The sequence below is a fragment of the Tauraco erythrolophus genome, chromosome 2 (assembly GCF_009769465.1).
Source record: "Tauraco erythrolophus isolate bTauEry1 chromosome 2, bTauEry1.pri, whole genome shotgun sequence".
Lineage (NCBI taxonomy): Eukaryota > Metazoa > Chordata > Aves > Musophagiformes > Musophagidae > Tauraco > Tauraco erythrolophus.
This window is the reverse complement of record NC_141466.1, coordinates 84,087,627-84,101,618: the sequence shown is the minus strand read 5'-3', so window position 1 is coordinate 84,101,618 and position 13,992 is coordinate 84,087,627. Positions and strand designations below refer to the sequence as shown.

Here is a 13,992-nt window from a genome sequence, read left to right as displayed (position 1 = left end):
CCAAACAGAATGTCAGTCCTACTGAGCAATGTACTTTAATGTTTTGATGCCAGATATTTATTTAGTTGTAAAATTCACTGTCTCAAATCATATAGCATCTTTATGACTTTCCCTATTGGATTAGACTAATAACTTCTTTGATAAGGACAAGAAAAATACATATTATGTAACAGAACTCTTAGTTTTATTTTTAGCTATTCTTACATCAAGATGAGTAGCTATAAAAATATTATTACTTATTTTGTCACTCATAAATGCATTCAAAATGCAATGCTGCTATCTGCTAAACTTGTCATCTACTTTACCTGGACATATGTATTTTGGCTTTGAGAAGCCATAGTGAAAGAGCTCTATAATTTGAAATAGTTTAAATTTTTAAAGTTTTTCCCCTTATTTTCTCTAGAGTATGAATTGCAATGCAATGAGGCAGAGTAAGCATTTGCTTTTTAGTTTAGATAAGAGTGTGCACACCTTTTGTAGAACGTCTCCCAGTCCTCCCCATTTACTGTGCTTTGATTTGTATTACTGAGTGGTCTTGGATCATGCAGATCAATTCCTTTCAGGAGAGGCTGAAGTGAAAGAGCAAATCTTTGAGCAAACTGAATGCTCTCTCTATACTAATGATGTTCAGTCCACAGAATGAGAGATAAGAGAGCCTGAAGTAAAGAACCAAAATACATTTGAAGGTTAGGCTGCCAGCACTATTTTAACCATACATCTGCTCCTCTTGTGCTGCACTAGTTCCTAATGTAATCATCACCATAGGAGTTTATGATCTATTTCTTGACTGCCATAAATATATTATTAGTCATATTAGTCTTTCTGTGGCTCAGGTCTGATTTATAAAATGCAAATTAGCAATGGTATCTTTTTTCTGTCCTTTCCTCTTTAAAAGAATTTAGATGAGGCCTATCTCAATTTGTTGCCACTGCAGTCAGTTACTTTGATCTTATTTATATGAAATATGTCCACCCTTCTGTGTCTGTGGTGTGAAAACGTTAAAAACTGCATTAGATTAGGTACAAAATTGCATAAAATAGTCTAGATAGCAAAGAGAAAACCACCCCAAGAACCTCAAAATGCGAACGATAAAACTGTATGGTTGTCTGTTCTCCATTTGAGACCACAATTTCACTAGAACTTTTTAGGTACTAATGAATGGAAGATAAAAGACTACGGATGAAGGAAGAGGCAGGGGGTTGAGAAAGAGATTCTGCTATGGATATGTGTAAATAGAGGAGTTAGAACATGCTAATAGTTCAGAATGTTTAGTTCATTATCTCTTGGGAGTGTATCTTGGAGGTACCACTAATGTTTAAATAGGTATCTTTGATCCAGTAGAGTATGCTGTAGTGTTGACTTTAATGCTGGGTTTGGAAAAATAGGATATTTTCTTTACTAGAATATTACTTTTAGGAATGTTTGATGGTGGTGTTGTCTAGTATTTATTGTCTTGGTCTACACTTTGTATTAGTGGACTTGCAGAACAGAATGTATTATATGAAGCAGTGCTAGGGACTATCTGGGGTATTTTGATTTTCAGTGTCATTGGTATCCCAATTATGTGAAGCTCAAGTTTAATTTTATATGTCCATATTGTTTAACTAAGATAACTTTTAAGAGAAAACATCTGGAGAAAATAGCATTAGTAATGTTTACTGTGGAAAAATCAGGACTGATATTGCTTGGCAGAAGGAAATCCATGGCAGAGAATGAATGACAGGGACTGACTTCTTTCCAAAGAAGAGCACAACTTGGTGTTACTCTTGAATTCTTTGGTAGCGTGGTTGGCTTTTAGGCCTATGTATCCTGGGAGGGAAGAGAGAAATATTGCCTTCTTGTTAATACATACATGACTTTACAGGGTGCTGCTGCTTTGCTGTCTGTTTGGGTATATCTTTGAAGATGACTGAAAATCTTAGCTTTGGCAGATTATTTTATGAACTATGGAACTACGTGAGCATGAGCGCATTAGCTGCTCTTGTTTGCTGCTTGGTCAGTTCAGGCTATTGCTTTATCTATGTCTCTACACCTCAGACCTTACCACCATAAAACCAAACTGGCAGTTGAGAGTAGTGGAGGATTTTCTGCTGGCTGTAGAAGCACACTTATTTAACTACTACAGAGCACTTTTTTTTTTCTAGTGGCATGTCAAACTGAACTTCACAAGGCTGCAATGTGTTACTGTGTTACTTTAAGTTTGATAACACTTCTGAAAGCTGGGTGGAAGTATGAGAAATTAGCCTTTTTGCTAAAGAAAAATAATTTTAGAGAAAATAGCCCATATTCAAACATAGGCAAAACAGGAAGTCAAAGTAGATATGAATACCCAAGGTTCATTTTCATACGCATGTAGCAGTGAGGTGCCAAAAGTGGATATGTATATATTTATACTCACAGGGCTTGTGTTTTCTAAATATGTACCTCTTAGTTTACAACTCTGACAGCAGTTGAATTTTGTATATCATTGATACATATGCCTACAATCCTATTAGTTGATTGCATTGTGCTTACAAATTTATTAAGATGGAGTAATCTTTTGTAAAGCTGTTTGTAAATTCCCTGTTATGTCTAAACATCTGAATGAAGATCTTCTGCATCATCTGAATCTTGCAGTATTTCTGTTGGACAGTAACACCAGAAAACAAGCAGGGAATGCAATTACTGTTACAGGTGATACAGAAAAAAGCCTTAGCAGCAGTCAGACAAGTGCCACTTCCAGAGTGGGTGTGATAGAACCATACTGCTTCATAATGAGAGGTGAGGTAAATTTTCTTAGAACAAGGTAATTCTTCAAGTAATAATTCTGAACTCTGTCAAGCCTAAGTATACTAACAGAGTAAAATCAACCTAAATGCAGCAGTGTTTGGTGCTACATAAATTCCACAGGCAGACAAATAGAAACAATCATATATGTGAGGCTTTGAATTTGGCTAATTAAATAGAAACTAAAATTAAGAAAAATATATTAAAAAAATATAAATTGGAAGCTTCTAAGAAGAGTGGCTTACAGAGGCAAATCTGAGATATGGTTTGGGTCTGTTTATATAAACTTTTTTAGTGAGGAAAATTCAAAGTGTGTTCGTTATAACCGTCAGCATGCTGATACATTTGAAAAGCATTCCCTGCATAGAATCTTAGAATGGTTTGGATTGGAAAGGACCTGTAGTTCCAACCCCAATGCCATGGGCAGGGACACCTTCCACTAGATCAGGTTGCTCAAAGCCTCATTCAGCCTGGCCGTGAACACTTCCAGGGATGGGGCATCCACAGCTGCTCTGGGCAACCTGTTCCATTGCCTCACCACCCTCTGAGTGAAAAATTTTTTTCTTATATCCAATCTAAATCTCCCCTCTTTCAGTTTAAAGCCATTTCCCCTTGTCCTATCACTACATGCCCTTGCAAAAAGTCCCTCTCCAGCTTTCCTGTAGGCCCCCTTCAGGTACTGGAAGGCTGCAATAAGATCATCCCGGAGCCTTCTCTTCTCCAGGCTGAACAGCCCCAACTCTCTCAGCCTGTCTTCATAGCAGAGGTGCTCCAGTGCTCAGACCATCTTCGTGGCCCTCCTCTGGACTCATTCCAGCAGCTCCATGTCCTTCTTGTGTTGAGGACTCCAGAGCTGAATGCAGTATTCCAGGTGGGGTCTCATGAGAGCAGGGTAGAGGGGCAGAATCACCTCCCTCGATCTGCTGGCCACACTTCTTTTGATGCAGCCCAGGATGTGGTTGGCGTTCTGGGCTGCAAGTGCACATTGCCGGCTCATGTTGAGCTTCTCAGCAACCACCACTCCCATGTCCTTTTCCTCTGTGCTGCTCTCAATCCATTCTCTACTCAGCCTCTACTTATGCTTGGGATTGCCCCGACCCATATGCAGGACCTTGCACTTGGCCTTGTTGAACTTCATGAGGTTCTCACAGGCCTGCCTCTCAAGCCTGTCAAGGTCCCTCTGAATGGCATCCCTTCCCTCTAGCGTGTCCACAACACCACACAGCTTGGTGTCATCTGCAAATTTGCTGAGAGTGCACTTGATCCCACTGTCCATGTGGGAGAAAGATGTTAAATAGCACTGGCCCCAGTACTGACCCCTGAGGAACACCACTCGTCACTAATCTCCACTTGGACTTTGAACCGTTTACTGCAACTCTTTGAGTGCGACCATCCAGCCAATTCCTTAACCACCGAGTGGTCCATCCATCAAATCGATGTCTCTCCAGTGTAGCGATAAGGATGTCGTGTGAGACAGTATCAAATGCTTTGGATAAGTCCAGGTAGATGATGTCAGTTGCTCTTCCCCTATCCGTCAATGCTGTAACCCCATCATAGAAGGCCACCAAATTAGTCAGGCACAATTTGCTCTTAGTGAAGCCATGTTGGCTGTCACCAATCACCCCCATATTTTCCATGTGCCTTAGCATAGTCGCCAGGAGGATCTGCTCCATGATCTTGCTGGACACAGAGGTGAGACTGACTAGCTTGTAGTTCCCTGGGTCTTCTTTTATTTCCTTTTTAAAGATGGGGGCTATGTTTCCCCTTTTCCAGTCATTGAGAACTTCACCAGACTGCCATGACTTCTGAAATATGATGGATAGTGGTTTAGCAACTTCATCTGCCAGTTCCCTCAGGACCTGCAGATGCACCTCATCAGGACCTGTGGACTTTATAATACCTTTGTCTTTTTTTTTTTTTTTTTTTTTTTTTTTTTTTTGTTTTTTTTTTTCCTGTCTTTTTTTTTGTTTTTTTTTTTTCCTGTGGTCTGTTTGTAAAATATGTGCTGTGTTTTAAAACTGCAGGAGTTACAAAGGGTTTTTCTTGAAACTGGTGTTGCTTTTCTGATCCTTGTGCAGGAGCTCATAACAAAGATAATTTGTATGTTATGCTTTCACAGTGTTTCTCTTTCTGATTTGCTTCCCGTCTTTCCCTTCCCAGGAGAGAGTAGGAGTGCAAGTAGTTTAATGTGTATGGCCATGGGTTGGACAAGGGAGCAATGGGAACAGTTGGGATCAAGTTTGCTTTGAAGATGATGTATAAGAAAACAGAGGAAAGAATTTATAGTGAAACTCTGCAGATAAAGCGTAAATTTATATAGCACACTCTCTTTACTGATGCAATAGAATTAAGTAGTTTTCCATTTGGATATAAATTCTTCCCCTCAAGGAGAGACCTTCATCCTTCTTCCTTGTCTCTTGCTACAAATTTAAAGAAGAAAGCACAACCTTGTATATCCATGTAAAGTGCTAAATACACTCTCACACCGTGGGTTAATGAAAACTGACTACTCCAAATTTTCTTCAAACTTCAAGCAAAAGGAAACGCAAGTAAGTATGTGGTTATGGGTGCAGGAAACTTGTTTGGAAGCTATTGGTACAGGTAAATGATTTTTACATTTGGCTGACCCTTGAACAGAAATGGAAAGGAAATACCAATATCTACTGAATCAGTATTTTTATTACAAGAAATTGGTCTTAATATAAAATAAAGGGATTGACTTTGGCTAAAGTCTATAACAGATTATATGCACATATGCATTTTGGGTATTGCTAAGTACTTCCTAGACTATTTTACTTTCTTTTTTATTACATTTGGTTTGCTGAAAATCTGTTCTTCCTCTGTCATTAAATTCATATTTTCAACTTTTTTTGCTTTTCCCTATGGTTAGTGTTATGGTATCATTTATAATTAACTTACTCCTCTTTTTTTTTTTTTGCTCTGTAGAGAAGAATACACTAAAAAAATCTAGCAAGTATAGAATAGAAAAACAATCTGACTGACATCAAAAAGGTAGTAAAACTATCATGATGGCAGACTATAGTAGGAGAATGTTTATACTGGAGTTATTCCATTTCTTATGAATATCTGAATGTTTCTTCTGTTAAAATACTATTTCCTTTGGGTGTGTTTTTTTAAGTATTGAATTTAAAAATAAATTTACTGAAAAGCTGATTTTCAATCTTACACCAAGTTAACTTTTATTCTCAGAATTTAGACTATCACTGACTAGCTTAAATATCTTTGACTATGGTTACTTAAACAGAAAATGGTGTTACACACTTCTTTATGGTGATGTTTTTCTTTTAATCATGTTTTATTGTGTTACATGTCAAAATTACTCTGCTTTAAAATATTTGCTGTTATTTTCCTTAAAAGCACGATTATTGGAAGAGAAGATGATAGCTACCACAACATAAAAAACTATTCTGGGATGTAGTCAGGGACTCTGCCACTTTTTCTGTTGAAGCTGAAACACCACACCTAAATATTTAGGATTTATAGGACTAGAAATACAGTATCAGAAAGAAGCTTAACACTAGTTCTGTTAGGATAGAATTGTAGGAATGAAGTACAGTGGGAAACTTGTGTGCCCAGTCGTGTTCTGTGTGATTTGTCTAGCAACAGTTCAATAAGAAAGTAGTCTCTGTCTTTCTCATGCTGATGAATGCTTCAGTGGTTAGCTACAGGTGGACGTCTGTCTGTACTTGCTTGTCATTACTGTTCTGAACCTTTGAGGCTTATTACATGATGTGATGATTCAGAAGAGCACTGCATCCCAGCCTAACCTCTAGCTCAGGGCTTAGAAACATTTTTTTGAAAAGTTAGAGGTAAGATTTTTGAATGCTTTTTAGGTTGAGAAGTGTGATTAGCTAACATCTCTTTTAGAAAACCAAATATGCACTTGCTAGATTCTACTGAAGCTGCAAAACTGCTTCATAGCATTTTTGAAAAAAAGGTATGAGCCAAGTGGTTGATATAAGAACTGTGTGGAACAGCATAAATTACTAGAATTACCTGAGTTTCACAAACATTGAAATTGTCTTCAAAAAAAGCAGTGAGATAGTATCATACCTATATTATAGAGTGGAATTGGGACGTAGAGATTGATTAAGCAAAAAATGAATGTGCTCTTCCCCAGATTAAACCGAGAACCTGGAATGGAAAATCAATTTTTATTGGATAAGTTTGGCAAAGCTCTGTAAGCTGCTAGATTATGATGGAAAATTTTCAGCTTCACTAACCATCTCTCTCTGTGGTATGTTCTCTTGGTTAAAACATGGAGCCACGTTTCTTCATGGCTCAGAAATTATTGGAAGGCATTGTAGGTCTGTGGTTCAGAGCATTTTGTGCTCTTGTCTCTTGCTGTCATTGACTTTGCCTCTTCTTTGTGCCTACTTCCATGAGGGAGGAGATTGGCTTGAAGAGGAAAAGAAGAGTGACAGTAAGGCAATTTGGGATCGGAAAGAGAAAAGATGGTGAGCGATAAAAAGTATAGTCCTATCTGCTGCCTATACCTCTCTGCCAAAGACTGGTCTTAGTATATGCAGAAGAACCGATTCAGGCATTCCAAAAACTTGCAATTGCAGAGTAATTAGCTTGTGAAGGGAAATAATTGCTTGAAATAGGAGTTTTGTAAATCTGTTTTACTAGCTCTCCATCTGTCAGTTGTGTGGAGTCTAGAGGACTTATGCTACGTACCAAACAACTGAATTTTAGGCTTGATTTTATTCTCTCCAGTATTTTCCTCATTCAGTTTCTTCTTTTTAAGTTATTATATCTAACAAAGTTATGTAGTTTGTTAAGAAACATGACATATTTGTCCTGTTTCGTCATTCCCACTGTTGCAGAGGATGGACATGTGTACAATAGCTATGAGGAACAGGATTTCTATCTTTCACGATACAAACACTTAAAGTGTTATTGGCATTAGTGAGTATTGTGATACTATTGAATCATTTTGACAAGAGGCCCACAGGATTTTGGGGGGCTAGTTGGTAAGAATGATTTATCCCTGTTTTCATGAGTACTCTGTTTCTTTAGTCAGTTAGATGTGGAGGAACATCCTGTTCTGGAGACTGCAGTGCAGCTTGTAATACTTTTTGCTCTCCTCTCACTCAGCATACTCCATTCCTTTCTGGAGTCTCCCTGGATTATGGACTTCTACAGCATCTCATCTCTCACTTTCTTGAGACTTGCAGATTTCTGTTAATGTGAGCATGACTGCTGTAGTCTGCTCTGGCACTGATGGTGGTGGAAGTACAACCTGACTGCAGTCCCTATACCTCATCCTTGCTGGAATAAAAAATCATCGCTAGCACTCTGTTCTCAGAAGGAAGTCCTGTGAGAAGTCTGGATGGTAGGGTCAGGTGATATACAGTGAGAAAAAGCTTGGCTATGAAGAAGAGAGAACAATGTTACAGGTACTGAGATAACATATAGGTGTTGGCATCTGATAATTTTGATACCAGTTGAGTCATGGTATAGTATCATCAGAGTGAAGAATGGAGAGCCAATATGGAAGGAGAACAGTTGGATAAAGCCCTATAAAATAAGGGAAATTTTGAAAGGTACTATTATCTTAGAACTCTGAAACCTTCTCTGTTTAAGCCTAATTACTTGGCAATATTGTCATCTGTTTAGGATGTGAAGTAAATAACTAACACTACCTCTTAATATTTTTATGACAATAAAGAGGAATCTTATGACTAACTAGAAGTATTTACAAACCAAAATTGTGATGTTTCTGTATGGAAATAGCAAGAACTTTAGTAGACCTGTGTACACACTGAATTTACTAATGTATAATCTTGTACTTTCCACTAGAGAAAATAATTTCTTATCTACAAACACATCAGAATCCTTTCTTTTATGTCATTTTACCACTTTTATCTTGTTTGGATTCCTCTTACCTATCTGTTTCCTTGTGAACTGATCATGTCCCAAGTGGTATAAGTCACAGTAGCTGTGATATGGCCCCATATTTTAAAACAAAAAAATACTGTTGCAGTTATATTACCAGCAATAAAATAGTCATTATTATGACCAGTTTCCTGAGACGTTTAAAAAGTAGGGAGAAGAGTCTTAATTTTAAGGAAGAATTTCCAATTAACAAACATTTGCTGTATCCTTTTAGGAAGGATGCAATGACTTTAACACATTACTGAGGACTCTGCTACTCTCTCAGTTAGTATGGCAATATCTGTGGGAAATGCTATGAAAGATCCAGAGGTTAAAAATGGATGCCTACATTTCTGTCAGGTTTTAGGTACTTCATTTATGCCAGAAGATGGTTTTAATTTCATATCCTGGACTGAATCCAGAATATATGAGGTATATAAACTGGATGCAGTTAAGTAGATTTACAGTTGGCCTCTTGGTTTGCCTCTCAGTGAATATGGTCACCAATAGAATATTTGACAATGAGGGCTACCCAGTGTTTCTTCAGTGCTGGTTTGGACGAGACAATCTTTGGAGTTGGCTGATAATATTTGTTTTCTGAGTGAGGAATTAAGTGTTTTTCAGGTCCTGAATTGGTCTGTGCATCTTTTCATAAATTGAGAAGACTGTCAGTTGAGTCCACAGGTTTTTAGGACATATATCTTGTAGCAGTTTGCCATCTGTTAGGGCCAGCTCAGCTGTCTTGGGTCTCAATGATTAAACTGATTTTAGGGTATTATCAACAAAAACTTAAGACAAGCCACAGAGTAATACATTGTTGTAATAGTGCCCATGCACAGTTGGCTTTAGCTTATGTTAGGCAGTGCTCTAAATTCCATGTTCATAGTGTTAACTGCAGAGATTTAGTAAAGACAATGGAACATTATAATTTTTAATTGAAACTATAAAGTTTGGATTATCATCTTTGACTATTTTTTGCATGCTTTAAAATTTATTCTTTCTTTTGAGAGTCACATTTTGTTTATAATATACCAAATAAGTCCACATATTTTCTACATATGTTATGTAACGTTTCTGATATGTCTTGTGGATATATACTGACTGACTGTATCCTGCAAATAATTGTTATTTTTGCCAGATAAGGTATGGTCTAAAACAATCCTGTGTGCCTATATGTGACTCTCACTATTGTTTCTTATGTGGAGGACCCCTTTTCATAGTATCAGTATGTCTGTGACTTCCACTGAATTTTGGATTGGTTTCTTAACGCAGTTTTGCATTGGCACTTTTTCATTATTTGAGACTGTACCAATAAGGATAAAATTATTTTGATACTAAATTTAGTTTACTTCTTGGAAAGCACTTTTCCCTTTTTTCTTTGAGAAACATAGGCAGGCAGAATCCTTTTTCTCATGCATGATATCTGCATCACTTGTAATATTATTGATTTTTTTATTGAATTCTATGCTGTTCAATTAAAAATTGCAAAGATGTATGTAGAAACTGAAAAATTTTATTTAATGTTTTCAAATTTGGATAACAAGGTTTCAGATTTTACATATTTCTTCTTAAAGGAAAGTTTAAATTCCGAAGAACACACTTAAAAATACATTTTAAAAGTCTCGTTTTTTACCTGCCTATTTGAAATATACCTAATGTTTAGTTATTTAAAGGGAAAAGATTGCATTGCTCTTTCCAAATCTTTTTTTTTTAATTGAGATAACATAAGTATTTGCTAAATTATCCTAAACTGTAGAAATCAGTTCTAAGATATTTATGACTTTTATATCCTCTTAGTTATTAGGAAAATTTTCTAACAACTACTCTGAAGGCTGTCTCTTTAGTCTTCCTATACTACAACTTAGTGGTTCTAGATTGTGGTATGTTTTTTTAAAGTGAAAATATAATCTCATTGTTTTTTAGGCTTACATATATGAAATGCGTTCAAGCACTTTTTCACATAAACTGGAGGGACACACAGAATCTGTCATCAATGTCACTTTTAGTCCCTCATCTCCAAAGGTAAGCCATTGTTTTTTTCCCCTCTTTCTGATTAAAATATGTAAAATTTTCACTGTAAGTTTGCTTTTTATTACTCTTCTATTTACCTGCGCATAAACTATGCAGCTGTGAGGCTCTTTATCCACTTCCATCTATAGTGTGGTTATTGTGTCAATTATAAACTCATGCAAAATGCTGCATGCTGCAGAGACAAATGCTCTGACTAACTTCCTATAAAGAAGAGTTCTGGCATGGGAGCTATTGAGAACCTGTCCTTGTTGAATGTTTGGAAACTGTACATCCACCTCAAATTACCTAAGTAAACTACTCTTAATTCAGAGAATTTAAGAGAAAAATAAGTGGGGACAGGAAAATGGCAAGGGGCTCAGTCCTGCCATAATTACTTGAAGGCCTGAAAGATTTAAAAAGCAATGTTATTTTAAAAATGCTGTCAGAATAAATAGTGAAATAGCTTTATCACAATATTTTGAAAAGTTATTGCTCTTATGTTTTGAGCCTTTCAGATACCTATAGTCAAAAGTACTCCAAAGAATTTAGGCATTAGGCAATGAGTTCCTATTTTTTTACTGATCATTAGTACTATGCTGTGTTAACAGCATTATATTTCAATGTAATGGTTTAATTATAGTGCAGCAATATATACATGGGAGTTTGTTTTCTAAGCATTATCATGAAACCAGAGCTTCTCTAAAGCTAGCTTATCATGTGAATTCTTTTTATACTGTTTTGATCCTGTAGACTTACTATCTTTGTTTTCATATATTGAAACTGCATTGAAGCTTTCTAATTTCTACACTTTTCCTTACTTGAAAGAGGTGCTAGTAGTCACTATAGATACAAAAGAGAGCACAGTAGTTCCTCTTTACTACCTCCTCAACACTGGCTGTACTATTAAAAAATATTTATGGAGTAAGTATAATTTCTTGACATGTGAGAGTATTGTCATGTTTACGTATCTCCTTCCATTTGTAAATAATGATGCTAGCATTTATGTGATTTTAGAATTTCTGGAAGTTTTATTCCATGTGTTTATGTTGTTTGAAGTGAGAAATTGTTAATTGCTATCTTGTGGTGAACATTATGTATTTTTGCTCTTTCAATTCAGCAATGCTGTATTCAACCAAATGGTATAGTTTATTAAATTTTGCACCCAGATTGAGACTAGTGTCAGGTTTAGCACTGAACACAGTTTTGCAGAAAAGATGTTATACACTGAAGAATAGAGCTGACCGTAGTCTTTCAGCATCCTGATCTGTGGTCCAGCTGCTGGAATGCATTTTGGTGGTAAATGTCTCATTAGAGTTTAACTGTTAATAGTCTAGAGGCCCAGTTGCAATAATACCATGTATCAAGACTTTGAAGTAGCTGAGTTCAGGCAAATCAGTTGTTGATCAAGGGGCAGAATCCATAATTGGTGTAAAATAAGCATTGGCTGTGGATCCAGGCCAGACTGGTCTAACTCTGAAAGTGTGCCCTGGGGCACAAAGCCTTTGATACAGAACTTTATGAAAAATTGCACAGACAGTCAAACTAGTATTATAGTTAAGAGCCAAATCTGAAGTTCAAGGATCAGAAACTCTTTTCTTGAAGAGTTCTTCCCTGAGAAGCAAGAACTGTGGAGCTATGGATTTGAACCAGCTGAAAAATCTCCCTGTAGATATGGTTCTGGGGGAAGATTTTGAAGCTGATGTTATCAGGAACACTTATTAAAAAGCAAAGAAAGTGTAGAAGTTGCTTCTTGAAAGGGCAACTGAAATGTAAATTTTGTTAACCAAGTTTTTCTGTATAAGAAGCGCTCGAAAATGCTTTCTAAATAAGTATTTGTATTTTGGGGGTAGCTGTAGAACCCCACAAAAAAAAAAAAGCACCTGTGCTTTCTGACATAGAGTTTAGCATGAAGTTACATTCAAAGGCACTAGGAAAAGAAGATGAGAAATGCAATGGTAAGCTTGTAGAGTGGAAAAGAAGAAAACCATAAATGAATCAGAAAAGAATAATTCCGTTCCTTCAAAGAAAGGCTTTGCATTAGGTGGCCAGAGTTTCCAACACTGGAAAATTTTTATACCTACCACTACCACTAGTTAGGGATTTAAAATTGACACTATTCTTTTTTTGTCCAAAGTCTGAATGAATACAGTTAAGAATTATATTGGGTTCTGAATAACCTCTGCACAAAGCCCCATTGCATTCAAAGAGAAGCACTGGCAGGGGAAGGAGTGAGGGGTGAAAAAAGGGAAGTGGCTGATGAATGAAATTTGAACATTATGGCTAAGCTTTCTACCATGGAAAGATGCAGCCAAGAGTGAGGTGTACTGGCAACACTCCAGTTCAGTGGTTGCTTGCCCAGCCCAGCACCTGTCCGTGAGGTAGTTTGTTCCAACCATTACTATAACCCTTACTTACACAAATGTTCTTCCAGAAAAGAAGGAAAAACCCTGGATAGGTATAATAGTGATTTTTTTTTTTCTTTTTTACTGATGGGGGGCATTGTTGCTTTCATCATATGGTACCCTGGAATGATTTATAAAATGGTTGCTATGAAAGCTGGAGAAGGGGAATAAGATAGAAGCTTTACATTTATTTTATATTTATTTTCAAGATGATTTCTCAGTTTTAGCTTCTCATTGTCACTTGCTGTTTTTCACTCATTGTTCAAAACTTATGTAGGGAAAAGTGTTTGTCTTATAAAAAATATTATTTGAGTTTCAATCTATTTTAGGGAATACACATTGAGGAATATTATAGTGTTTAAATATAATAATTATAACTATTAAGTTTAATACATTTGACTCAATCTAAGTTAAAATAGGGTGGAAGTCTTATCTTCCAGATATGGGAACAATAAATCATCTCCCTTTGAAATGCTTTTGAAGCAGAATAAAAGCAAATGGGGACACTATTGTTATCTGCTTGGTTTTGGTGACTTTTGTGTAGTTGAGTATTGAGTGTTAGTTTTATCTTTGTATGAGCTGAATGAATGCTGTGTGGCAAAACCATCCACGTACATTCCAGCATATTATTGTCCTCATTGGTAGTTGCTTAAAAAAGAAAAGCAGAGAAGAAGAAAAGAAGCTCCAAGCTCTGAACCTATGTACTGTGCTGGAAGTTATTTTTTCATGACAGAATCATGACTTTGAAACCAATATGCATTGCTACCGCCCTACTGATACACTGAGAGGTAGCTTAAAGAGAAAGAAAAAAACCTCACCCTATAATACGTTTTAATAGAACAAGCCCTGAGCGACCTGATCTGAGTTCAGCATTGACCTTATTTTGAGTAAAAGGCTGGATGAGATCATTTCC

At 36.6% G+C, this 13,992-nt stretch overlaps 1 protein-coding gene across 1 annotated transcript in view; it reads left to right on the top strand.

The window, feature by feature from the left end:
* WDR27 (WD repeat domain 27) overlaps window positions 1-12,399 on the top strand; it is an 81,202-nt gene extending 68,803 nt beyond the window's left edge. Inside the window, exons 23-24 of the mRNA XM_086626038.1 lie at window positions 10,591-10,689; window positions 12,280-12,399. Of these exons, the coding sequence (XP_086482164.1) occupies window positions 10,591-10,689; window positions 12,280-12,399 (219 nt within the window). The remainder of the gene's footprint in view (window positions 1-10,590; window positions 10,690-12,279) is intronic.
* Window positions 12,400-13,992: the final 1,593 nt, after the last annotated feature.